We start from the raw sequence: 25,200 nt of genomic DNA, 5'->3' as shown, positions 1-25,200 counted from the left end.
ATTATATCCTTAAGCATTGAATGCATACTAGTTGGTGACTTCAATTGTGACTTGATTGAACCGCTCTTCTCTAGGTCTTTACGTTCTACGTTGTTGCTTAGTCTTTTTGGAGACCAGTTTGACCTCAAGTGCAAAGATTTAAATTTTACACATGTACACACCTCAATGTCCACATCAGATCTCGATCACGTTGTTGCGTCCGCAAATCTCAGGATTTTGCCTGTCAAGGTTGTGCTTGATTTTCAGCTGTCTGATCACTTACCAATACAGTTCTCAGCCGAGATTCCTTGCCACAGCTCAGATACACAAACGCAAACAACTTCAAAAACACGTCCTAGGTCTCGCCGTGATTGGCGTAAAATTAACCCTGTTTTATTTCAAGAAGAAGCCGCCAGAGTCCTTAGTAAGATCCGTGTCCCTTTCCATCTTCTCTCTGGATTAACTGCTCTTTCAAGGGAGGAAACTTTTATTGCGCAGAAATTGGCCATGCCCTTCGCTGTGCTGAAAAAGCTGCCGTCCCACTAAGTAGACCCCGTCATCATACCCTTCCAGGCTGGTCTGAAAATCCAGAGTTAGTGGATACCCATTCTAAGTCTAATTTTTGGCTTCAACTTTGGGTTTCTTGTGGACAACCCTGTTTGGGGGTAGTCAATTCAATCCGCCTGCTCATAAAAAGGAAATTTGCAAAGGAGCTAAAAGCTCACAGAAAAAAGATGATTGATATCAAATCTACACGGGCCAAAATTAATCCTTCTCTCCTTTGGCATTTTCTGTCCTCTAAAAGCAATGAGTCTTTATCTACAGCTGCAATCCCTGATTCTGGATTGTATGCATATTATGGGTCAGAATTTTTGCCTCCTGACCCAGCCCTCAACGAAAGATACGAAACTGAGTTGAACAACTTCTTAGATAGTTGTCCTCGGAGTGATTATCTTGTAACAGAGGGAGCTGTATGTAGGGCCATCTCTCACCTAAAACCTAAACAATCTTTTGGGATTGACGGGATCAGTGCACTCCATCTAAAAAGTGGTGGGCCCGCTCTCATTAGTCATGCAGCCCTGCTAATGCAGATTATCCTCATTCAGGGTATTGTCCCAACCACTTTCTCAATTGGAGATCTTACACCAGTTCCTAAAAAAGGAAAAGTTACCATGCAATGCTCCTCTTTCCGTCCAATCACGGTTGCTACCACTCTCTGCAAGTTATTTGAACTTTTGTTTGTAGATGAGTTTGAAAAACTGTGTTGCAGTCCACCAAGACAATTTGGTTTCTAACGCGGCATTGGTTGTGTGGAAGCACGCCATGTCGTTGCATATGCATTCCTGGATGTGAAAACATCAGGAGAAAGTCTAGCGATCGGGGGCTTGGACCTGCAGAGAGTGTTTGATTCATTGATTCATGCACGTATGTTGCTAAATTCAGCTAAAAGAGGAGTGGATTCAAATATCATCCGGGCTTTCCGTGATATTTATTCTCGCCTTCGCGTGCGACTCATGCTCCCTCCCGATAAAGGCCTTCCGCCAGCCCCACGGTCAGCTTTGATACCAGTCCATAAAGGTGCCCGTCAGGGAGCAGTTTTATCCCTCAATTTCTTCAATAACTACATTATTGAACCTCAAGACAGCTGTCCTTCATCATGCATTCTCAGTTCCATTGACATCTCCCTAGTGTGCTATGCCGATGATACGCTGAATCTCAGCCGGACGCTTAACCGCCTTTCAGAAATATTCTCATGTCTGCAGTCCAACTACGAGAAAGTCGGTCTGAGATTTAACTCCCAAAAGTCGGAAGTTTTGCTTTATAATTGGAAGAATGACCCTCCTACTAATATCACACTTGGTGATTGCTCAGTAAAACCAGTTGATAAAATTGTATATCTGGGGCTTCCAATAGGTTCCTCATTACAGTATACCCATTCCCTCCTGATCTCACATCTTGAACGGCGAATATCCAGTTCCTATGCTTTGATCGTTAAATCCACTCTGAGATTTAACCATCCACTACTGGCAAGTATTTCCAATGCTACCGCTCTGCCACATATATTATATGTAACCCCTTTCTGGAATTTATTGGCAAACCGTGAAAAGTCTAAAATCCGCTCTATATTTTACCGTTTTGCAAAGTACCTACTAAAATTGCAACCTTGGACAAGAAATAGTTTTCTTATTCGGCGCTATAACCTAGCGGACCCAAATCTATCTGTTCAGACCCTTATTAGCCGGCAAAAAACAAAACCAGCAATTCCAAAGCACGAATGGGCAAGTTTGTTTGTTTAATTTTCCCTTTTATTTCCCTTTTTATTTATATCTTTTTTTTCTTTTTTTTCTTATTTTTTTCTCCTTTCAAAAGTTGTTGTCTCTATTGCTATTTTCGAAGAAGTTGTTGTTTCTGTTGTAATCTTTGAGTATGCTATCTTTCAGTTTCCATTTTTCGTACTATTTTGTATACTATTTAAGAAGTTGTTGTTTTGTTGTTATTATTATCGTTTTGTTCCCTCTTTTCGTATTTTTGTATACTCTGTCATTGTACATTTATTGTATACGACGGGTTTTCAATATATATTATATATATTATTATATATATATATATATATATATATATATATATATATATATATATATATATATATTTATATATATATATATATATATATATATATTATATATTATATTATATATATTATTATATATATATATATATATATATATATATTTATATATATATATATATATATATATATATATATATATATATATATATATATATATATATATATATATATATATATATATATATATATATATATATATATATATATATACATCTCTCGTTCAAGAGAAACCTGAATTGTCTACCCGTGAAAAAATCGAATGTCACTTGTGTTTATAGTTGTCTAAATGTTCTTCGGAGCACTTGCATCTCGGTCCGGGTTTTTATAATGGTTGAGATAGGGAAATAGCATACTGTCTATTATTTATATACAGTGATTAAAACGTAAAAAACATAAATAACTCATGAACAAATGCCATAGGGGTATGTGGATGTGTTTTCTTTAACTTAGACAAACGACAGTTATTTTCATCTTCTTAATGGCGCAATAAATTTTGAACAAAAGATACGGAACCTCTAGTAACAAATCAGCTCCGGCAATCAAAAGAGGGTGGGTTTCATAGCTTACAAGAGACCCGAAATGTTGTCTAATGAAATTCAGGTTTTTTTATTGTTATGAGGAGCCAATTATTTCTAAAAGTTTTTTTTTGGACATTCAATGAATAGAAATTTAATATTAATAGCTGAAAATCCAAATGATCCAAAAATTTTAGAAAGAGAGGAAAAATAAATCCAAAAATGATCCAAAAAGAAAAAGAGGAAAAAATGACACAGAAAGAAAGAAAAAGAATGATGATAAATTTTAGAAAAATAAGAAACTCTAAATAAAATATATAAAAATGTCTATACCAATCAACACAACGTAAGTAGTTAAATATATTTTACAATAATTTACACATATCAATTGAATTACAGCAGCCGAAGTAAGATGCACAGTCATATTGTATTATATAAAAATTCATCTTTTTTGGTCTCTAAGGTCATTTTTTTAAACTCCCAAGCTCATAGCAACGCTAAGGTAAATCTGTATACAATTGGCCTACCCTATTGAAACATTTTGCCAATAGCTTAACCCTGATATATATGAGCACTAGCTAAAATGATTTCTAAAAAATATAATGTCTTTCCAGAAGCAGGATCAAGTAGCTGTTACCACCGGACATTCACTTCTTGCTGGATTTGAGGGCCTGATTCTCTTTGCGAAGCCGTTCAATTTCGGCTTTCAATATCGCATTCTCTTCTTCAAGGATTGTCACTCTCATAGCCATTTGGTTTTCTTTCATGCGTCTTGCGTCACGGGATCGTTTGGCGGCCATATTGTTCTTACGACGACGAGCCAAATATCTTTCATCTTTCATATCATCTGGAACATAGTCTTTGGGAAAGACGAAATATGTTTCGTCTTTCTTGTCATCTGGTATATAGTCTTTGGGAAAGACGAAATATCTTTCGTCTTTCATGTTATCTGGTACATAGTCTTTGGGAAAGACGAAATATCTTTCATCTTTCATATCATCTGGTACATAGTCTTTGGGAAAGACGAAATATCTTTCGTCTTTCATGTCATCTGGTATATAGTCTTTGGGAGCACGTACCTGCTTCTTTGACTTCTTGGTTAGAGGTTGTGGTTTCAAATCACCATTAGACTCTATTCGTGACAATTCTTCACAACCTGAGTTTTCGTGAAGATCTAACATCAAAAAAGATTTCTCTGTTTTACCACAAGAGACACAACGCCATATACCAGCCGTTGCTTCTTCTATAACCTGTCTCTTTAGCTTTTCTAGCACAACGGTTGGATTTATGTTTCCAAGTTTTAGTTTCTTTAGATCATCTAAACGAGAAATTGAAGAACTCGGCACATCTGAAAAGAGTAATATAAGAATAAAAGTAAAAAGATAAACAAATATTCAATAAAAATATAGGAATCACCTCTGTCCCAGTTTAATCACTTGTTTCACAAAAAAAAATCTTCTGAGAAAAATCTTGATTGCCTGAAGATCCTCACACAGTTAGCCAGTCAAATTCTAGGTTAAACGCCTTTTACATACTAACAAAAGCCAGCCTCATGGGCATATAGTTTCATTTATTTGGGAAGGGATATTGAAGGAGCACTCGATTACATGACACGACCAATCATTGTCTCCCTCTTAATTATTGTTTTTTTTTTATATAGCAAGTTGAGACTGTGTCAAGGGGTAAAACTAGGTCAGAATTCGAAACACATCTGGATTTTATTGCTGGGTTTTAACAGGTATTTATAAATTAGCCACAATCAGAAAAATGTACCAGTTTCAAAATGAAAATTTCAATTACCAGATAGATATCGGCAGGCAACATATTGGTTTGTGAGTTAAAATGTGATATTTTAAGAAATTTAAAATATATCCAAGCTCCAAGTTGGCAAGGAAAATAGCAAGCTAACTCAAGGTTTTTTAACTTATCAAACACACAAACTTTTATTTTTGTCCATTGGAGTAATAGGCGGGTTATAAATGTCACAACACACAGGAGAAGTTAACCTTGGACTTTTCATATCAACCTTATTTATTCTTAATCCTGATGGTTGTCTATAAAGATTTTTTTCGTTGTTGCACGGTAAGATAAAACTAGGTTGTTCATGTATAACCTCAGAAAAAAAAATATTTAAGCAAAAGTAACAAGGTGCATTGAACTTATTCAAATTAAATAAAAAGAGTCGTGTTTTTTTTTTTTCAAATGATATTAAGTTATAAAAAAAATTGTAACATAAAATTAGTGACATAAGTTTACGCTATAACCTGTAATTGCCCATTATGGTGGATAATAGCGGCTGTTGCTTCAGAAAATTCCAAAGATTTAGATAGATCTGCTCATTGTGTAAAAGAGATTTAATTTTATCGAAATTTTATGTTTCCTTCTGTTTTAAGGTCGACGTTGTTCTACAGACTCAAGGTCATAGAAAGCTTTTGGCATTTTTGTTCATGCTTCAACGTCAATAACTTCTACATGATAAAAGCAGGAGTAGTCACCATTTGCGAGCGAAAGTCTATTCACAGCGTTTTCGCAAGGTCCGCTCAGAGAAAAATTTGTCCCACCAAACCTCAGCACACTATGCAGCCAAAACCTCAGACACTTTTGCCCCAGCTTAATCCCCTGTCTCATAACAAAAATCTTCTGAGAAAAATGTTAGTTTCACAAGATAATAAAATAGTTAACCAAAGCCAAAGGCTAGGTTAAACCTCTTTTACGAACGATGGGATAACATCTTAAGATGGGATAACATCTTTTGCCCCAGCTTAATCCCTTTTGCCCCAGCTTAATCCCTTGTTTCATAATAAAATACTTCTGAGAAAAATCTACAAGATCATAAAATAGTTAACCAAAGCCAAATTCTAGGTCAAACCTCTTTTACGAACTAACCAAAGCCAACCTCAAGGGCATTTAGTCTTATTTATCTGGGAGGGGATATTGATGGAGGACTCAGTTGCATGACCCAATTATTCATTGTTTAATTTCCAATGAATTGTTTTAATTACATAGCAACAAAGATTAAGTTTGAATGTCATAGCATCCGGTTTCACTGTTGGAAGCAAAGAATTAAAGGTTTAGGCTGGGTCAAACGTGTCTAGGTTTAAACAGATATTTATTAAATTAATCACATATAGAAAGATGTATGAGTTTCCAAATAGAAAGTCCAATCTTCAGATGGATATTGTTTAGCAATTTATTGTTTTTTGAGTTTGTTTCCATAAGTTATAGTAGCAAAGAAATTTGAAACATCTGACAGAACAAGTTGGCAAGGAAAGCAGAGTAAAGTAGTAAAGCTTTTTTTTACAACAAGACATAAACACTGTTAATCAACAAAATCGTAAATGCCTTATGGCCTATTAAGCGCATAGCCTGTTGCAAACAAAAGGGTAAATCATCATGCAGACTACATTTTCAATAATTTAAACGTTGACATCTTACCAAAATAAAACAAGAAAAAACAAACACAACTTGACATTATAAAGTCGCAACGTGTTTCTTTAATACATTAAAAACTGAACCTTATCAGGGTACTCTTGAATGGGTAATTGCAAAGAGTTCAGTATTTTGAGATCCATGTGACGAAGGCTAAAACAGGTCCTAGCTTTTGGTCACAATTCCGATTAAAAATATGAGATATGGGGTTATTATAATATTGCGAGTTTGTCGTAAAGATTGTAGAAGTTCCTGAAGAAAGTTTATCAAAACCATATTCATAGCAAATACAGGAAATGGAAAATAAATTAATTTTATTTAGAACTAATAACTAGCTAACTCGAGGTTTTGTAACTTATCAAAAAACACACCTTCATTTCTGTCCATTGGAGTTGTAGCTGGGTTATAAATGTCACAATATATAGGAGAAGTCACCCTTGGGCTTTTCATGTCAACCTTATTTATTCTCAATCCCAATGGTTGTCTATAAAGAATTTTTTCGTTGTTGCATGGTAAAATGAAGCTGGGTTGTTCGCGTATTTCCTCTGGAAGAATAAAAAATAACTTAAACAAAAGTAGCAACATGCATTGAACTAATTTTATTAAATAAAAAGAACATTTTTTTCCAATTAAAGTGAAGTGATATAAAATAGTGAAAATTGCAAGTCTTACAGAAGTTTCCATTATCACCCATACTTGCACATTATGGTGGACTATAACGGTTGTTGTTTCAAAAAATTTTCATAAACCACATCGATTTGTTCATTACGTAAAAAAAATCCTGGTTTTGTGTTTTTTTTTTTTTTAATTGACACGATGTTCCTTCGAACTTGGCCATACTGTAGGTTGAGGGTCCTATGAAGTTTTTGGCACTGATGGCTGTTCATGCTACATTTTCAAGAACTCTTGAAATACTGAATAACTATGAACAATATTGAACAAACTATGCCCATATAGGTTGTCAAGAGGCCGTATCAGCAATGCTTCAAACCCGGTTGATGGAATTAAGTTAAAAATTTCATCCTGTATTGAAGCGTATGTTGAAAAAAAAACTGCGCTTTGCATACTGCTACTGATGCTACTACTGCTACTACAACTATTGCTAAGCATAATTACTGAACCATTCAACAATGCTGAAAAAAAATTGATGTCTCAAAACTTAGTTTGGATGTTTGTTATGGGAAATGATGGGCGTGGGGGAAAGGTTTCTCTCAAATCACTTTGACTCTTAAAAAGGGCACTACAGCTTCCAATTTAAAATCAAATGAAACCCATCTGAAATTAGTACGACCATTCATTCCATAAAAACCTTATATGCCCCCAGGACATAACTTCAAGCCCTTGGTTCCAGGGCTATGGGTGGTTGTGCCAGCCCTGGAGGCATTGTTATATGTTCTTTAGACTATTTTCAATTTGCCATCGCACAATTTTAAGATACATTTGGTGAAAAGACAGGTAGTTGGGTGGGGGGAGCTACTTGACCTCCATCACTTTTGACTCTTGAAAGAGAGCTAGAGCTTCCAATTTCAACAAATTGAGCCACCTCTAAAGTTTATACAACGATCCCTTCGATAAGAACCTTAAATGCCCCAAGTACATAACCTACAACCCTCGTGCTCAGGCTAAGGTGGAATTAATCAACCTCAAAAGCCTTGTTATATGATATTTAGACTATTTTGAATAAAAGGACTATCTCAAAATATCTATTGAGTACATCTCGGGAAAAAAAAGACGTGATTGTATCTGTGTGTGTGTTTGGGGGGATAGCGAAGAGAGCAGGACAAAACTTACAACCCTTTCCCTGAGAGATGTAGGGAGGAGGGGGGTTGTCTTCCTCACAGACATAATTTCTGAAACCTTCAACTACGATGAACAAAATTTTTGTCTCAAAATTTTTCATTGGAATTGTAAAGGGAAATGATCACCTTCAAGGGGGAGAGGGGGGACTAGTTGCTCCTAAATCACTTTGACTCTTAAAAAGGGCCCTATAACTTCCAGTTTCAAATCAAATAAACACAATCTGAAGTTTATACGACCGCCCATTCCATAAAACCGTTATGTGTCCACATGACATAACTTACAATCCTATCCCCAGGGTATTTGGGGGGGGGGTTGTTTTACACCTAGAGGCATTAAAAAATGTTTTTTTGAAAAATTTTAAGCAAATTCCCTATCTCATAATTTCAATCCGATGCGTTTGGTGACAAGAAGGGTTGTTTGGTAGGGGGAAGGGGGCTAAATTCCTTCCTTCACTTTTGACACTTAAAAAGGAACTAGAATTTCCAACCAAATGAGCCTCTTCTAAAGTTAAACAACCATCCCTTCCATAAAAACTTTAGATTCCCCGTGGCATAACTTACAATCCTCGCCCCTAGACTCTGGTGGTTTCTATCAACCCCAAAAGCCTTGTTACATGACCTTTTGATTATTTTGAATAAAATGAATATTTCAAAATTTTTATTCGATGTATTTCGGGAAAACACAACATTTTTTTCTTGGGGGATGGGGGGGGGGTAACCGCCTTCTCATCACTTTGTCTCTTAAAAAGGGCACTAGTAATTCAGATTACCAACCCAATGAGTCCCCTCCAAAGTATATACAACCACCCTTTCTATAAAAATCTTATATGCCCCGGCGCATAACTTACAACCCGTGTCCTGAGAGCTGTGGGGGCGGGGGTGTCTTCCTGAAAGACATAATTTTCGGACTTTTAACTATAATGAGCAAAATTTCTATCTCCAAATTTTGATTGTATGTCTTTGGGCAAATGATGAGCGTGTGGGGGTGGTGGTTGCCCTCAAATCACTTTGAGTCTTAAAAAGGGCACTATAAATTTCAATTTCAAATCAAATGAACCCCATCTGAAGTTTGTGCGACCACCCATTCCATAAAAACCTTATATGACACCAGGTCATGAGTTACAACGCTTTCCCCCGGGCACTGGGGGGTTGCGTCAGCCCTAGAGGCAGTGTTTTTGTTCTTGGGACGATTTTGAGCAAAATTACTATCTCACAATTTTAATCAGATTCGTTTGGTGAATAGAGGTTGTCGGAAGGGGGGGGGAGGCTAACTGCCCTCCATCACTTTTAACTCTTAAAAAAGAACTAGAAATTCTAATTTTTAACCAAATGAGCCTCCTCTAATGTTAATACAATCATCCCTTCCATAAAAAACCCCTGGACATAACTTACAACGCTTCCCCATAGGCTCTGGGGTTTGTTTCAACTCCAAAATTCTTGTTATATGATATTTCAACTGTTTTGAATAAAATGGTTATCTCAAAATTTCTATGAGATGCATTTTTGGACAATACAACTTGTGTGTGTGTGTGGGGGGGGGGGAGGGGGTAGCTGCCCTCCAATCACTTCGACTTAAAAAAGAGCACTAGAATTTTTTATTAGCAATCCAATGAGGCCTCTCCAAAGTTTATATGACCACGCTTTCTATAAATTCTTATATACCCCCAGGGAAAAAGTTATAACCCTTGCCCTGAGCGCTAAAGGGGGGGGGATTTATTATCCTCAGAAACATAATTTCCGGACCTTTCAAATACGTTGAGCAAAATGGTTATTTCAAAATTTGATTAGAAGTGTTTGGGGAAATAGTGGGCGTGGGAGGGGGGCTAGCTGCTCTTCAATCACTTTCGACTATTGAAAAGGGCACTAGCCCTTTCAACTTCCAATCGAACGAACCCTTTTTGAAGTTTCTACGACAACCCTTTCTACAAAAACCATATTTGCCCCAGGGGCATAACTTAAAACTCTTGTCCTGAGGGCTGTGGGTGGGGGGGGGCGGGTGTCATCCTCAAAGACATAATTTCCAGACCTATCAACTACGTTAAACAAAATGGCTATATAAAAATGTTGATCGGAAGTGTTTGGGGAAATACTGAAGGTGAGGAGGGGTCATTTGCCCTCTGATCAACTTCGACTATTAATAAGGGCACGAGCCCTCTAAATTTCAATCAAATGAGCCCTTTTTGAAGTTTCTACGACAACACTTTCTATAAAAACCTTATGTGCCCTCAGGGCATAAATTACAACCTTTGCCCTTGAGAACTTTAGGGTGGGGGTGTCATCCTCAAAGACATAACTTCCAGGCCTTTCAAATACGTTTAACAAAATGGCTATCTCAAAATTTTTGATGTGTTTCGGGAAATGGTAAGTGTGGGAGGAGGGTTATTTGCTTTCCAATCACTTTCGACTATTGAACAGGGTCCTAGCCCTTTCAATTTCCAATCGAATGAGTCCTTTTTGAAGTTTTTATAACACTTTCTATAAAGACCCTTATCTGCCCCGAGGGCATAACTTACAACTCTTGTCCTGAGGGTGGTGGGGGGGGGGGGCGGGGGTTGTCATCCTCAAAGTCATAATTTCCGATCCTTTCAACAACGTTTAACAAAATGGCTATCTCAAAATTTTGATTGGATGTGTTTGAGGAAATCGTTGGCGTGGGAGGGGGGTTAGTTGCCCTTCAATCACTTTCGACTATTAAAAAGGGCACTAGCCCTCTCAATTTCCAATTGAATCAGCCCTTTTTGAAGTTTCTACCACAATACCTTCTATAAAAATCTTATATGCCCCTAGGGCATAACTTACAACCCTTGCCCTGAGGGCTGTGGGGGGGGGAGAGGGATTGTCATCCTCAAAGACAGAATTTCCGTATCTTTCAACTATGTTGACCAAAATGGCTATCTCACTTTTGATTGAATATGTTGGGCGTGAAATGGTGGGCGTGGGAGGGGGGTTAGTTGCCCTCCAATGACTTTCAACAATTATAAAGGGCAGTAGCCCTTTCAATTTCCGATCGAATAAGCCCTTTTCGAAGCTTCTACAACAACTCCTTCGATACGAAGTGTCCTGGTATAAACGAAAAGAAAAGATAATACGTTCCGCCAACACCGTTCTTTACTTAGGCAGCGCTATTGCGCTGCCTATGATTGTAATAGAACGATAGTAAAATCAATAAACACCATGCAAGACAAAAAAAATATATAGAAATCTTTTTTTAGCAGCGTTAAGCAAATACTGTCTAATTGATTTTTTTCTAACCTTAGAGCAGAACAATTTGTGTGTTAGGTAACACATTTTTTGTGCGGTTGTTTTTTAAATTCGAAATGCGAATTCGGTCCATTTGGACATGTGATAGGCGATTCGGTGAAACAAAGTCTTATCTTATAACTGTCAAATCCGGTTCTGAGCCATAACTACGACTGGCCATTGGAAGAGAAAACGTCTTCGCAAGAATTACTTTTAACTCAAAATTGCGTGAAAATGACTAATGAAATTCAAAGTTGAATCTTCATGATTAGTTTCTTTTTCGAAAGTAAATTTTTCAGTTTTTAGACTGAAGCTTCAAATTTCAATTGCAATTGTTTTTATTTTAGTATAAGGAAAACTAACAGCAGTAACGAGTCTGCAATAGATTTGTTTTCGTGAGTGTCAAATGTCCAGTTTCTCTGAAATAGTTTTTCTTTGGCAGTTTCCACACAGGGTTACACAAGCCAATAATGTAATCTCTCTGAAAACGTCTGGCTTAGTCATTTTTACCTAAAATTGGGATTGAAGCTTTCAATTCCGATTGCAATCGTTTTTACGTTAGTATGATATTTTTTTTTCATAAGAGTGTCAAAAGCCCAGTTTCTCTAAAATTCGTTTTCTAAAATGGTTCCTCTAGGCAGTTTTCAGACAGCGGTACTGATTTAAAGCATGTTTTAAAGCTTTCGGAATTAAATGTTGCATCTACACATTTGGTTAGTTTTCACCTATTTATTGAACATAAAAAAAAAATACATACAAGACCACAAGTTCTTTTGTGTAACTATTTGACAAAGGACAAGCAAAATTACCCCTCCTCCTATGCTAAAAAGAACACCCTGAATTGAATTGACAAATGAATTACTGTAAATGGCATGTGCTTACATGCTTATATTATAGTATTACATTTGTTGTACAATGACAAAAACTTTAAAATGATCAAGAGTACAAGGAGTACACGGGGGAGAGAGAGAAGGGGGAGGGATGACCTAAAGATGTTGTCTCATTGTTGATAAACTATACATTAGACATAAAAATTGAAAGGTCACTAGGTATTTGAATTAAAAATCGAAACACATGTAAAGGATTGCGGACCTAATGAATGATTCATATGGTTTCCATTCATTATTTCAAAAGATATAATGATTTTAGGAGCTTAATTGGGGTATGTGGGTGTGTTTTCTTTAAATTAGACAAAAGACAGTTATTTTCATCTTCTTAATGGCGCAATAAATTTTGAGCAACAGATACAGAACCTCGAGTTACAAATCAGCTCCTGCAATCAAAATAGAGTGTTCTTCATAACTTACAAGAGACCCGAAATGTTGTCTAATAAAATTCAAGTTATTTTTATTGTTATTAAGAGCCAATTATTTCTAAAAGTTTTTTGGGACATCCAATAAATAAAATAGAAAATTTGATATTAATAGCTGAAAATTCAAATGATCCAAAAATTTTAGAAAGAGAGGAAAAATAAATCCAGAAATGATCCAAAAGGAAAAAGGAAAAATAAGAAACTCTAATTAACGTATAAAAAAGGTCCGAATGAATCAACACAACTTAAGTAGTTTAAATATATTTTACAATAATTTAAACGTATCAATTGAATCACACTAGCCGACGTAAAATGCAAGTCATATTGTATTATATAAAATTTATCTTTTTTGGTCTCTAGGGTCATCTTTTTTAAACTCCCAAGCTAATAGCAACGCTAAAGTAAATCTGTATACAATTGACCTACCCTATTTAAACATTTTGCCAATAGCTTAACCCAGAAAAATATGAGCACTAGCTAAAATGATTTCTAAAAAATATAATGTCTTTCCAGAAGTAGGATCAAGTAGCTGTTAACACCAAACATTCACTTCTTGATGGATCTGAGGGCCTGATTCTCTTCTCGAAGCCGTTCAATTTCGGCTTTCAATGTCGCATTCTCTTTTTCAAGGATTGTCGCTCTCATAGCCATTTGGTTTTCTTTCATGTGTCTTGCGTCACGGGATCGTTTGGCGGCCATATTGTTCTTACGACGACGAGCCAAATATTTTTCATCTTTCATGTCATCTGGTACATAGTCTTTAGGAGCACGTACCGGCTTCTTCGACTTCTTGGTTAGAGGTTGAGGTTTCAAATCATCATCAGAGAATTTTGTGTACCGTGGTTCAAAGCTACTGCTACAGTATGATGACATAGATAATGTTCCGTGATGCAATGCAATGCTTCCAAGGACTTCTTTATGACAAGATGGCAAAACTGGACCAAGTTGGTTAACTATAAGAAAACCAAGTTCAATAACCATGACAACATATATTGGATATTAGAATTGTCTCTTCTCTGTAAAATAGAAATAATAACAAACTATTTTCATCAGCTATCTTGCATTGGGGTAGCGAGATTTGGTTTAGTTTTTGGACAAAACACCGAATATACGTATTTTCTTTAACAGGGATTCATTAAATTAACCATGATCAGGAAAATATGTCAGTTATAACTAGAAAGTGCAAGTCCAATCTCCAGATGAACTAGGGTAAATGCACTGGTGATTCGAAAGTGCGATTTTGGAACCACTGTCGAAATTTTCCTTCAAAATAGGATAACTCTGCTTAGTCGTGACTTGGAACACCATCTCTTGAAGCCATCGTTACTTTTTGACGAGGAGAAACGTGGACACTATATAAGAAAAGAATATTCAATTCAATCAGTTTCTTGTCTTCGACACAAAATGAGCTCCCGACAATTTTTTAGCTATGTAGTGTTCAAACTGTCATTACTTGGTTATTTTTTTGCAAAAAAAAGTTGGGATCAGCACCAATGCGTCAAGATATAGAATAGAATAGTTTTATTTATACAAGCAATCATATTTTAGAATAAAATTCCAACTAAATGGCGCTAGTACTTAAAACGAAAACAAGAAAAACACGAGACTAACTTATTAAACACTGACACGTAAAAAGGAACGAACGAATTAGCGAAACGGTCTGTTGTTGGAGTAGGCAATTGCAGTCTCACTTTGTTAGCTGACCTTGTGTTCATTTAACTCCTCATAACTCGTGGTAGAATCTCTCATAACTGGTGTAGAATCTCTCATAACTGGTGTAGAATCTCTCTATCTTTTTTCACTGCTAAGAAGAAATTGGCCAAATTTGCAGATCAAACCCAAACGAAGTTCGTGAAGCAACGGTAGTTTTAGGACAGATAATACCGATTCATAGCTTACATATATGTCTCAAAGAATAACTTTAAAGGATCTTCTTTATAGTGACTCAAGTTGAGTCATTTAGGTAACTTATGATCATCTGATCTTCTCTAAAATGTAGCCACATTGGCTACAATGGTAAAATGTAAAATGGCTACAATGGTAAAATGGTAAAATGTAGCCACATTGGCTTTTTCTTGATAAATTTAAGTTAAAATGGCAGCTAATATCATTTTGACGAAACTATGTTCCAAGCGTCGAAAATTCTTGTCAGATGTAATGGAATACCAGACCAACTCAAAATGTTCTTTCAGCCGAATTCAAGTGTAGATATTGGCTTCTATTATGAGATTCATTTCTTTTGAGAATATCTTGTAGTAACCTTGTTGAAATTTTCGACAGACTGCAACAGGCCCTGTCGAAATATAGGTGACTCTGTCGAAACTTCACTAAACATGTAAAATAGATGAGAAACAATTGGTGACGAAACGAAACATATTCAAGGGTCCTCTGACGAAAACATAGTTGTCAAATTTACAGGTACTTTCTCAACAACGAGAGATTTTGATGATTATTATTTGTAATAATATTTAACAAGAAAAAAACATTAAAAAGAGTTGTTACTTTAAATAGTAGTTTTATATTTGATGCTAGATGCTAGATTTTTTCGTCATCTGAGGAACCGCCGCTTGGCCTAGTGCTAGGTTCATATTTTTAAACATTTGACTTGGTTGATCACAAAACCCTTCACTGAATAAATTTGACGAAGACCTTCTCTTAGTAGATTTTATATGTTTTCTTTCAAATAGATCCCAACCCGTAAAATACAAAATATTCTCGCTGAACCCCTCCCTAATTAGCGTGGAATTCCTCAAGGAGCCCTGTTAGGACCACTCTTATATGTAGTATTGATTTGGTAGGATTCCCTCGAAGGTGTTAATATGTGGATGACCTGCTGATCCTTGAAGTATGTCATAGAAATATCGAAAATGACCCCATCCAAATCCTACCCATGTTTTAGATAAAGCTAAGGATTTACATATGAAAATAAATTCCCCTAAGTCAATTATAATGACAATAAACTTCTTAAAATTCTTAAAACCCATTCCCGTTTTCTTAGACCCTATCCCACCCTCGGTGTCACAAACTTCTAATAATCTTAAGTAGGACATGCACATTTCAAGAATTCTGGACTCTCCAGACGAAGGAAAGTCAAAACTAAAATGTTTTAAAGTGGATTAAACTGGTAGATTAACTTTGAAATGACCAAATGTTGACAATATTTTCACTGTGAACAACAAAAAAATCTTTGCTGGACCATTAAAGCTGAGAGAAAGTGGGCCATTCCAGATAGCGTTTAACGAGAGACCTAAATCACACATTATATTATAGAGACCTAGGTCACACGATTACACTCCATATGATTATTCAATTTCATCCCTATGCTTGAGGCACTTTTTTTTCAGTTTTTGCTTACACTATCTGAGCAGGGTTTTATACATTTACACATTTAAAAAAAGTTGAAGAGAAACGAAGAAATTAAGTAAAAAGAATAAGCATGTCGAATTCACCATAATCTGCCCACAAGTATTCCCTAAGTAATTCGACAAGTGTCGAATGGGTTCCGACTTGCGTCGAAAACAGGTAACTTTTTTGTTCTGTCGAATTTTTAGGCGAAAACCTCCAATGTAGGAAAATCAGAGTTTCGTAACCTTTTCTGATAAAACATCAAACTTCTAATCAAACCCTTTTCAAACCAAAAGTCTTTAAATTAAGGCTTGTGGAGTTAAAGTAAGGCTTGTGGAGTTAAAGTAAGGCTTGTGGATTCTTTAAATTAAGGCTTGTGGAGTTTTTTTTAGAAAAAGTGTCGAATCATCAGTACCTTTACCCTATAGCATTTATAAATGTCTCTTTTTGGATAGTTTTTTTTTTGTAAATACAACATACGTAAATATTTCATTTAATAGGTTTTCATTTAATCACTTGCAATCAGAAGTATATATGGTTTTTCAAATAGAAAGTTCAATTTTTAGATAGAAATCTTGTCAGAAGTAATTAGCTTACGAGATGTTCCCATGAGCAATTAGATTTAACAAATTAAAAATTAGGTGTCAATAACAAGTTAGCAAGAAACATAACTATGTCCCATGAGATTTTTTAACTTATCAAACAAACAAACCTTCATTTCTGACCTTTGAAGTCGCCGGCGGATTAGGCGCTCTCTCAAAAATTTCTCCACAGACATACGACAAAATACAGCCAGGTTGTTCTTGTTTGACCTCTGGAAGAAGAAAATATACATCAACAAAACTGACAAAACATATTGAACTTGCTCGTATAATAATCATACAAATTGTATTTTTTAGAAACCATCTTACTTTTAAATTGAAGAATATAAAGAAAAAAATTTTACTGGGCTTAAGCTTACAGATTGATTTTCGTTTCTTGCAAATATTGAGTAACAAAAAAAAATAAAAAGGATACATCAGTTTGCAAATCCACAAATTAGGCTATATAAAAATTTTAGCGAAATTCATTCCTTAGTGGATGAGCTTTTGAGATAAATGGTTAAAACAGCTCAGACTTCAGACACTGGAAATCCTTAATTGTCTCTCTCAAATAAAAAATATACTTCAATTTGATAGGCAAGTCACCATAAAAAGGTACTGATGCTTGACCTTGATTAATGTCTAATAAGACATTAATAATAAGTTCCATCTGGGTTTGCTAGTTTGACTGTGTCCTATGCAAATGAGTTTCGATCCGCTCCTGACTGACCACAAATTTTGAAAAAGAGTTTTAAAACAGCTTGGTAATACAGAACCCAGAGTTGAAGCCTAGCTGTGGCAATACACAACCGACCCGACGCAAGGATCTTAGTGGTCGATGATTATGGGATTTTTTGAAACATAAGCCAGAGAAATCAAAATGAATTGAACTTAACAATTTGGTTGATTTACTTAACTTAAGTCCCGTCCGTCCTTGAAAGTTGTCCAGGGGCCCCTTTCTTTATAATGGAGAGAATAGCCTTCTGTATGCCATATGGTCTTCAACTAGACAGAAAAGGCACGGGCGGAAGTAATTTGTAGTTATCTTTAATCTCTTTAGAGGAAGATCATGAGGGCGAAAGCTGGGATTTTTATTTCAAGTTGATTTTTTGGAGATACGACTGATTCTATCTGACTACCAAATGCAGCGCTCCATTGGCAGCCATCGGGTCCACGCCACAGGGGCAGACCCAGAAACACCCTGCGTCAAACGTACCAGACAGACCTCCATAACCTGCACGCATCAATCCAACCTCAGTGGGAGGACATACTTGCAGCAGCAAACCGGCGGGAAGATTGGCGGCTCCTTCTTGATGCCCTAGGTGCCTTTGGAGGCACAGGCAGATCTAAGGTCTAAGGTAAGGACTGATTCATCTGTCCAAAATTACCAAGCACCCAAAGTTGCTGGAGCTGGATTCTTGATGGGATTTTTTTTTGTTAAATTTTAAGGCGTTTGAAGATTTCAACGTTTGAGATTCTGTCAAGATAGACTATTCTGGCAATTGGGCAGAGTCAGAGTTTCAAAAGCTCTGACTCAAAACTGCCCTTCTGTTTTCAGGACCCAAATTTCTCAAGAGTGTTTTTGATGGAGTTGATCAAGATATAGAAAAGTCGAGACTTAAGCCGTAGCGACAAACTCTTGCTGCACTATGCAGGGATAACAAATTTGAAAATTGGAACTCATAAGAGCAAGTTTATAATTTTTTTTTTTTTTTTTTGAGTGGTTGTTGTTGATAGAGAGCAGACTACCGAGGTAGAAGAACTCATTGACCCACAGAATACTTTCTCTATTTAGTTTCAACCCTGACTTTTGCTTTGGACACATTTAATGTCATCCCAAAAGAAATTGTCATTTTCAGCACATTGTTAGCTGTGGCTTGTAGATATAATCAAACATTTCAGATTTTTCATCAATATTATCACCGTTGGCAAGCTTGTCTGTCAGACTAGCTAATTTATTTCACTAGGGAGAGGATGATTGTTAAAACAAAACTAAAAAACTTTGGAAAAATAAGGCATCCTTGAAATATCCCTACAGACATCTGAAAGTTGTCATTGAAACCTTCACTAGTCTTGACACAACTTTTAAATTTAAAGCACATATCTAGATACAATCAGCTAGGTTTTGTTGAATTCCGTACAGGAGGATATACCACTGATCATTTCTTTAAATAAAGTCGATTGCCTGTTTAAAGTTGATAAAGCAATGGTACAGGCTGCAGCCAAATACCAGATATTTTTCTCATTTCTGGAAAAGTGTTGCATGGTGGAGCCATTGTGGCTTTGCACCATGTATCATAAAATATTTTTGTACTAAAGCAGCAGATACAAATTAATAAATGCATAAAAAATAAATATAAGATAATTATTTTTAAAGACATTTGAAGAAAATATGTATCTGAAAGAAATAGATTTAAAAGCATGAAATACATAACCAATATAACCCCATTAATGGGAGTCCAAGCAATGACATAATAGCATTATGTCACAAGTGGCAACTGGGAAGTGAATATTAAATATATGGGCAAAATTTAAATTAAAATAGTGAAAAGTGAAGAAAAAAAAAACTATTTTTGTAATAATAAAAGTCAAAATATTTTGGCTTCACATTAAAAATCGAAGAGAAAAACTGTTTGTAAAATTAATAAATGCATAAAAAATAAATATAAGAAAATGATTTTTAAAAACATTTGAAGAAAATATGTATCTGAAAGAAATAGATTTAAAAGCAAGTAAATTTAAGACAACTAAGAAAAACACAAAGGAAACAAACAATTTGACTTACCTCCCTGAATTAGTGGAACTTCAACAAATATGATGTTTTCTGTCATTTCTAGGATTGTGAAACTCTTTTTAAATCTCTTCTTTCAAGAATACCAGGGCTCAATCAACTTGAATAAAATCATCTCCTTTTTCAAACACCTATGAACTACAATTCCTGTAAAACAAAGACTCAAAGATAAATATTGTCTTTGAATGTAGCCTAAAGTAAACTTAATGCATATCTGGTCCACATTATTTTGCTCCTTCATTAAGTTCTCTCACCTTCCCTGACCTATAATCAGAGAACCCAAGTGCAAAATTTACAAAAAGAAGGCTTAAATTCAGCATAACGAGTTCCCTAATTAAGACAATTATTCAAAATTCAGAAAATTTTTAAATGAAAGATTTGGCCCAAGAAAGAGTTGCCAAATGTGATGAATCCCTTTCAGTTAATGCTCAAAGCAACCACCATCCCTTCTGTGGTTTATTTTCTCCAAACATCATAAATTATTTCATATTATAAAAACTCACAAATCTTTTTAGGGAATCAATATCTGATCCTACAGAAAGGTGGACTTTCTTATGTAAAAATGTACCAATGATATCAATACATTGTGAAATCTTGAAAAAGCTGTAATGTCCTACCTTATTGCTTTCCTGAATTCTATACATAGTTCCTGAATGAAGAACTCAACTGAATATGCATGTGCAACCTGTTTTGATTTGGTGTTAGATTCAGGATTAATTTCTATAGTTATATTCCTGGACATTCATATAAAATTTGATTATTTAATCCATAAAATCTGTTGCCAAAGATGTCACATTTAGATATAAAAGGGAAAGTCAAATCTTGGTAAGTCTTATTTGAATGATAGGTTAGTTTTTGTTCCTCCACTTTTCTGCTCACCCTCAGATATAAATTATGTTCTCCCCTAGAAATCAGTTTTAGGGCCCGTGCTATTGTTGATTTTTTTTTTTTTTATAATCCTTCTTGTGGTAAAAATACTGAGACCTATCAATTGCTATAGGCTTTGTCATTCTAAACCTTCTCATGCCCATAATGGTAGCTATAGTTTGCCTTCTTTGTGTGTGCTTGTTTCTTTTACCGATGACAGCACAACTGGTACTTTGGGGAGATGGAAATCAGAGCTTCAGTCCAAACAAGCAAATTAATTTGAGATATTATATTTTATGGTTGGATGCTAATTATCATACTCTAAGTTTTTCTTACTTGTTTTTTTTCTTGGGTCATTCTAGGGTTTATCCTCAGTTATCTGAAATACAAAATTCAAATAGATTAATTAGTAGATCTAATGATTGGTTTAGCTGTTTTGTGGGTATTCTTATTGATGAATACCTGTCCTTTCATTGTCATATTGGTTTGATTAATGTGAAGATTTTCAGGAATGTTGGTATTTCAAGGAAGCTTAAACACACTTTCTTGGATCAATTTTGAAGTCATTTCTCACCCCTTGAGTTAATTTATTGTTTCTTACAGCCCATTTGCATAGATCTCAACTTATTCTTCTCTTTTAAAACAACTTTCTAAGGTTTACAGTAAGCTAGAGACCTAATTCAGGAGTGTTTCCATTACTTGATCTAAAGTCACTATATATTCTTTTGGGCACATATTTTACTACTCTCAGATTTTTAGTGGCATCCCCAAGCCCGTAAACATTCTCCTATCTTATAAATCTGATTAAAATAATGACCATCTTTGCAATAAAAAAAAAAGTCTTATTGAAATCCCTTTTACTTCTTCTATAAGGTCAACTTTTAATCTTATAATGGCAATTATAGCTTACACTCCTAGGCTGTTCTAAAAATTGTAAAAAAATTGAGAAGTTAATTATTGGTTTTTTCTCTCTTTCTGTGTTGAACTCAATTTAATTTATATAATTTTAATTGTTGCATTCTGTATAGCCTTTCCTCTGCAAATGACATTTTCAGATTAATAATTATATGTTCATCCTTATGGGTTTCTTTGCAAGTTTGAGAATTCCTCCCAAGCCTGCCTTTAATGGTCTCATATAGCCCTAGGTTATATGAATAACTAACCAAAAATAATGGAACTCTTACTTTATAAAAGGCAGTAAGCATAAATGAATTATATTTCCTTGCTATTTTTCTATTTTTATCTGTTACTGAATCAGTTTTCATCAATTATTGCATTATTTTTTTACATAACCTAGGGCTATATGACATCATTAAGGGAGGGTGTGTGTGTGTTGCTGGTGATGAATTGTCAAAATGCAGCCTTACCACCCACCATAGACTCATTCAAAGCTAGAGTCAACAAAGATAGGGGCCAATCTTGAGTGGAGGCTCAATATGGACCTAAAAATCAACTGAAGCAGTCAAACCATCACCAGCAAGAAATCTACAGGTGATCATGTTGCTGGCAATTGTAATTTAAGGTAATTTTAACATAGTATTTTAATTCAGGATGGAATTCTGATTTTAAAGGTATGTCTTTTTCAGCTAGCCTATCTCATTAGACGAGCAAGCCTTTGGAGATGACAACTGGTGCAACTACACTGGCTCTGCACCTACTGGGGGCATCTTGAAATAGGGTATTTGCATATTAGGAGGGGAGGGGTAGCCTAAAGTGTTGCAGGTCTGCATGCCTAATGTGTTAGGCAAAATTATTCTGCATGGGCTATTATGTGGTAAGAATTGATTTCTAACTTCACATAGCCTAGTCAAAATATTTTACCCCTACCTCCCTTTAATGTGCAAATATTTGCCCAAATGATATATTTTCTATCTAATGTCACTTCTCTTTGTCTTGTCTCACCCTAGGCCTTAAGCTAAAAGAAGCTAGTCTAGGCTAACAGAAAAAAAAAACAGTTTCTCTGTCACTGAATAAATAAGTTGAGCAGTAGGGCATTTATATTTCAAGTAATAGGCCTAGAAAATTTATCAATTTTTAAACTTTACATCTTAGTGTTAGCCTACATGAAAAACTATATAATTGGCAAATAAAAATCTAGGCTAGTAAAGGGTTCACCTGGCACTGTCAGTTGTAGAATCTTGTATAGCCTATGTTAATCTTGAAAATTTACCAAACAAACTTGGAAAAACTTGGAAACATAAATCCAACCGTTGTGCTAGAAAAGCTAGAGACAGGTTATAGAAGAAGCAACAGCTGGTATAGGGCGTTGTGTCTCTTGTGGTAAAACAGAGAAATCTTTTTTGATGTTAGATCTTCACAAAACTCAGGTTGTGAGAGTCTAATGGTGATTTGAAACCACAACCTCTAACCAAGAAGTCGAAGAAGCCGGTATGTGCTCCTAAAGTTGCCTCCTATTTGCCCTATATCTCTGGGACATGAACCTACCCCACAAGAATCTACAATATGCTGATGATCTGGTGCTATGATCATCTGGCAACACCTTTCAGATAGCACAGTCAAATCTGCAAAAGTCACTTTTCCAGTTTGAAAAATTCTCTCAACATTCAGATTTACCCATTGCACCCACCAAGTCAAAAATAATCCAATTTCACCGGAAGCGAAACCATGTTAATGAAAAACTAACTCTAAATAAAACAACAATTCCAGAAGATAATCATATTAATTACCTAGGTCTCATGCTTGACCAAAAACTTAATTTCCACCTCCAGATTTCAAACACAGTAAAAAAATGCTATAGAAAAACAAATATACTAAAAAGACTTCTTTCAACACCCTGGGGTTGTAAAGAGAAAACCTTACTCCAGTTTTATAAATCACATATAAGACCCCATATTGACTATGGGCTCATCGTCTATGGTGCATGTGCAAAGACCCAGATGAAAAAAATTGAAACAACACAAAATGATACAATACATCTCATATTTGGTCTTAGGAAACCCACAAACACCAAGTTTCTGCTTATGGAGAGTGGATTAACAACAATAAGGGAGAGACATAGCTTTCTCTTGATAAAACATCTTACAAAAATTGAATCAAATAGCTCACACACCCTACATAATTGGTTAAGAAATCCAGCCATGTATAGAGGTATTGCAGATGAGTATGCCAATATTCAGAAGAAGTTCCCTGTACCTGCAAAGTCTATTGCACCTACTTTCCCCCAATCCCCTTCATGGAATTGGTCATTTCCCATAATAAATACTGAATTTTCAAAATGGAATAAAGATTTAACCCCCATTGCTTTTGTCCAGAAAAAATTTGCAGAACTTAATACAATTACCTATAAAAATCACTTCCAAATATTTGTTGATGGGTCAAAAATGAATGAGAAGGTTGCAAGTGGTGTTTTCCTTCCTCACCTGAAAATTGCAATGGGCGATAGATTATTTAATAATTTATCTATAATGTCTGCTGAGTTAAATGCCATAATCATGGCATTAGAACACATTAAGCAAAATCAACCTTTGATTGCAAATTCAAATAATATTATCATCTATTCTGACTCTCTATCAAGCCTTGAGTTGCTGGCCTAAGCTCCTCAATATAAGTTGGACATTGACACTTATCATTGTCTCAGTATTATTGATAATCTTGCCTCAAGTGGCATAAAAACTTATGTTCAGTACATTCCTAGCAACTCTGGCATAAGTGGTAATCATCAGGTTGATGAAATAGCTAAAAATGCTATAAATACTGACCAGCCAAGTGGGAGACCAATCCCAATTAGAGATATTTACCAATGGAGGCTATCAGATATTAATTTTAATAAGAATAATCCTATCCTTTCCCAATAAGTATCTTTCTAAAATTTATCATAGAATTCGTTCTGGAACAAATGGACTAAATTTCCTTGCATTCTCATATAAGTTTTCTAATTCAAGTGCTTCAATTCCCCTGTCCCCTCTTTGCAGGCATTGTAATATGAATAATGAAATAGTTGACCATTGCCTATTTGAATGTAATATGCTGATGTCTGCACAACATACCTTGCTTTGTAAACTGTTAAAATACTTCAAACACCACAAAATCTCACTATCAGCCAAGAGCCTAGCCAACTAGCCTATACCTGCACACAGAGCACAGAAATCGATATCTATCATCTTATATTTGAACTCCTTGAGTCAAAAGATCTACTGAAAGTCAAAAGATATCTGAGAATATCTAAGAAATAAGAGACAACCAAGACAGTACAGTAGCTCTGTAGCCCACAGAGTGAAGCAAAAAGAAGAGGGCTAAGCTAAATAGTACCAACTGAATAGCCCGCCTGCTGCTGCTGTGAATTAGAAGAAGAAGAAGAAGAAGGTATGTACCAGATGACCAGTAAGGAGGGTTGCCAGAGAGTCAAACAAAAAACAAGCCCGAGCATCTGAAAAACAAGCCAAAATACGCCCGAGCCTTTAAAAACCAAGACTGCCATCATGGTCAGTTCCTAAAGTTCTAAAATTGCCGAAATTTGTGTGTTTCACAACAACTTTCGATAAAAAAAAAATTATTTATTAACGTCGTAACATTCCAAGTTCTAATTTTCAAGTTCTTTAAATCATTGAAATTATTTTGGCCTCAGGAAAATACATGATCCCGGATACCAGTACAGGACCGGGATCAAATATCTTCTCAAGTCTACACCGAAGCGCTTAAACCGGCTTAGAACCGGAGAGCAAGAAGTTCCTGAGACCTCCAGTATAAATG

At 35.5% G+C, this 25,200-nt stretch overlaps 2 protein-coding genes across 6 annotated transcripts; both read right to left on the bottom strand.

The window, feature by feature from the left end:
- Nucleotides 1-2,835: 2,835 nt before the first annotated feature.
- LOC148941188 (uncharacterized) lies at nt 2,836-24,791 on the bottom strand. Of its 5 annotated transcripts, XM_089103962.1 has the most exons (6): nt 24,498-24,590; nt 23,792-23,870; nt 19,618-19,770; nt 16,964-17,065; nt 6,927-7,100; nt 2,836-4,474 (listed from the first exon to the last, which is right to left on the bottom strand). In XM_089103962.1, the coding sequence occupies exons 3-6, from the start codon at nt 19,661-19,663 to the stop codon at nt 3,774-3,776; spliced, it is 1,023 nt and encodes a 340-aa protein (XP_088960088.1). In that variant the 5' UTR covers nt 19,664-19,770; nt 23,792-23,870; nt 24,498-24,590; the 3' UTR covers nt 2,836-3,773. The 5 variants fall into 5 exon arrangements, with proteins under 5 accessions (XP_088960088.1, XP_088960092.1, XP_088960091.1 ...); XM_089103966.1 differs by lacking the exons at nt 23,792-23,870; nt 24,498-24,590 and adding an exon at nt 24,760-24,791; XM_089103965.1 differs by lacking the exons at nt 23,792-23,870; nt 24,498-24,590 and adding an exon at nt 24,646-24,701.
- On the bottom strand, nt 12,292-17,053 carry LOC148941189 (transcription factor HLF-like). Its single transcript, XM_089103967.1, has 2 exons — nt 16,977-17,053; nt 12,292-13,859 (listed from the first exon to the last, which is right to left on the bottom strand). Exon 2 carries the CDS (start codon nt 13,777-13,779, stop codon nt 13,453-13,455), a length of 327 nt encoding a protein of 108 aa, XP_088960093.1. The 5' UTR covers nt 13,780-13,859; nt 16,977-17,053; the 3' UTR covers nt 12,292-13,452.
- Nucleotides 24,792-25,200: the final 409 nt, after the last annotated feature.

This window comes from Artemia sp. Qi Xiang Cuo, chromosome 18, assembly GCF_049724085.1.
Source record: "Artemia sp. Qi Xiang Cuo chromosome 18, ASM4972408v1, whole genome shotgun sequence".
Classification (NCBI taxonomy): domain Eukaryota; kingdom Metazoa; phylum Arthropoda; class Branchiopoda; order Anostraca; family Artemiidae; genus Artemia; species Artemia sp. Qi Xiang Cuo.
The sequence above is the reverse complement of the archived record's forward strand: the minus strand, read 5'-3'. Positions and strand labels throughout refer to the sequence as shown.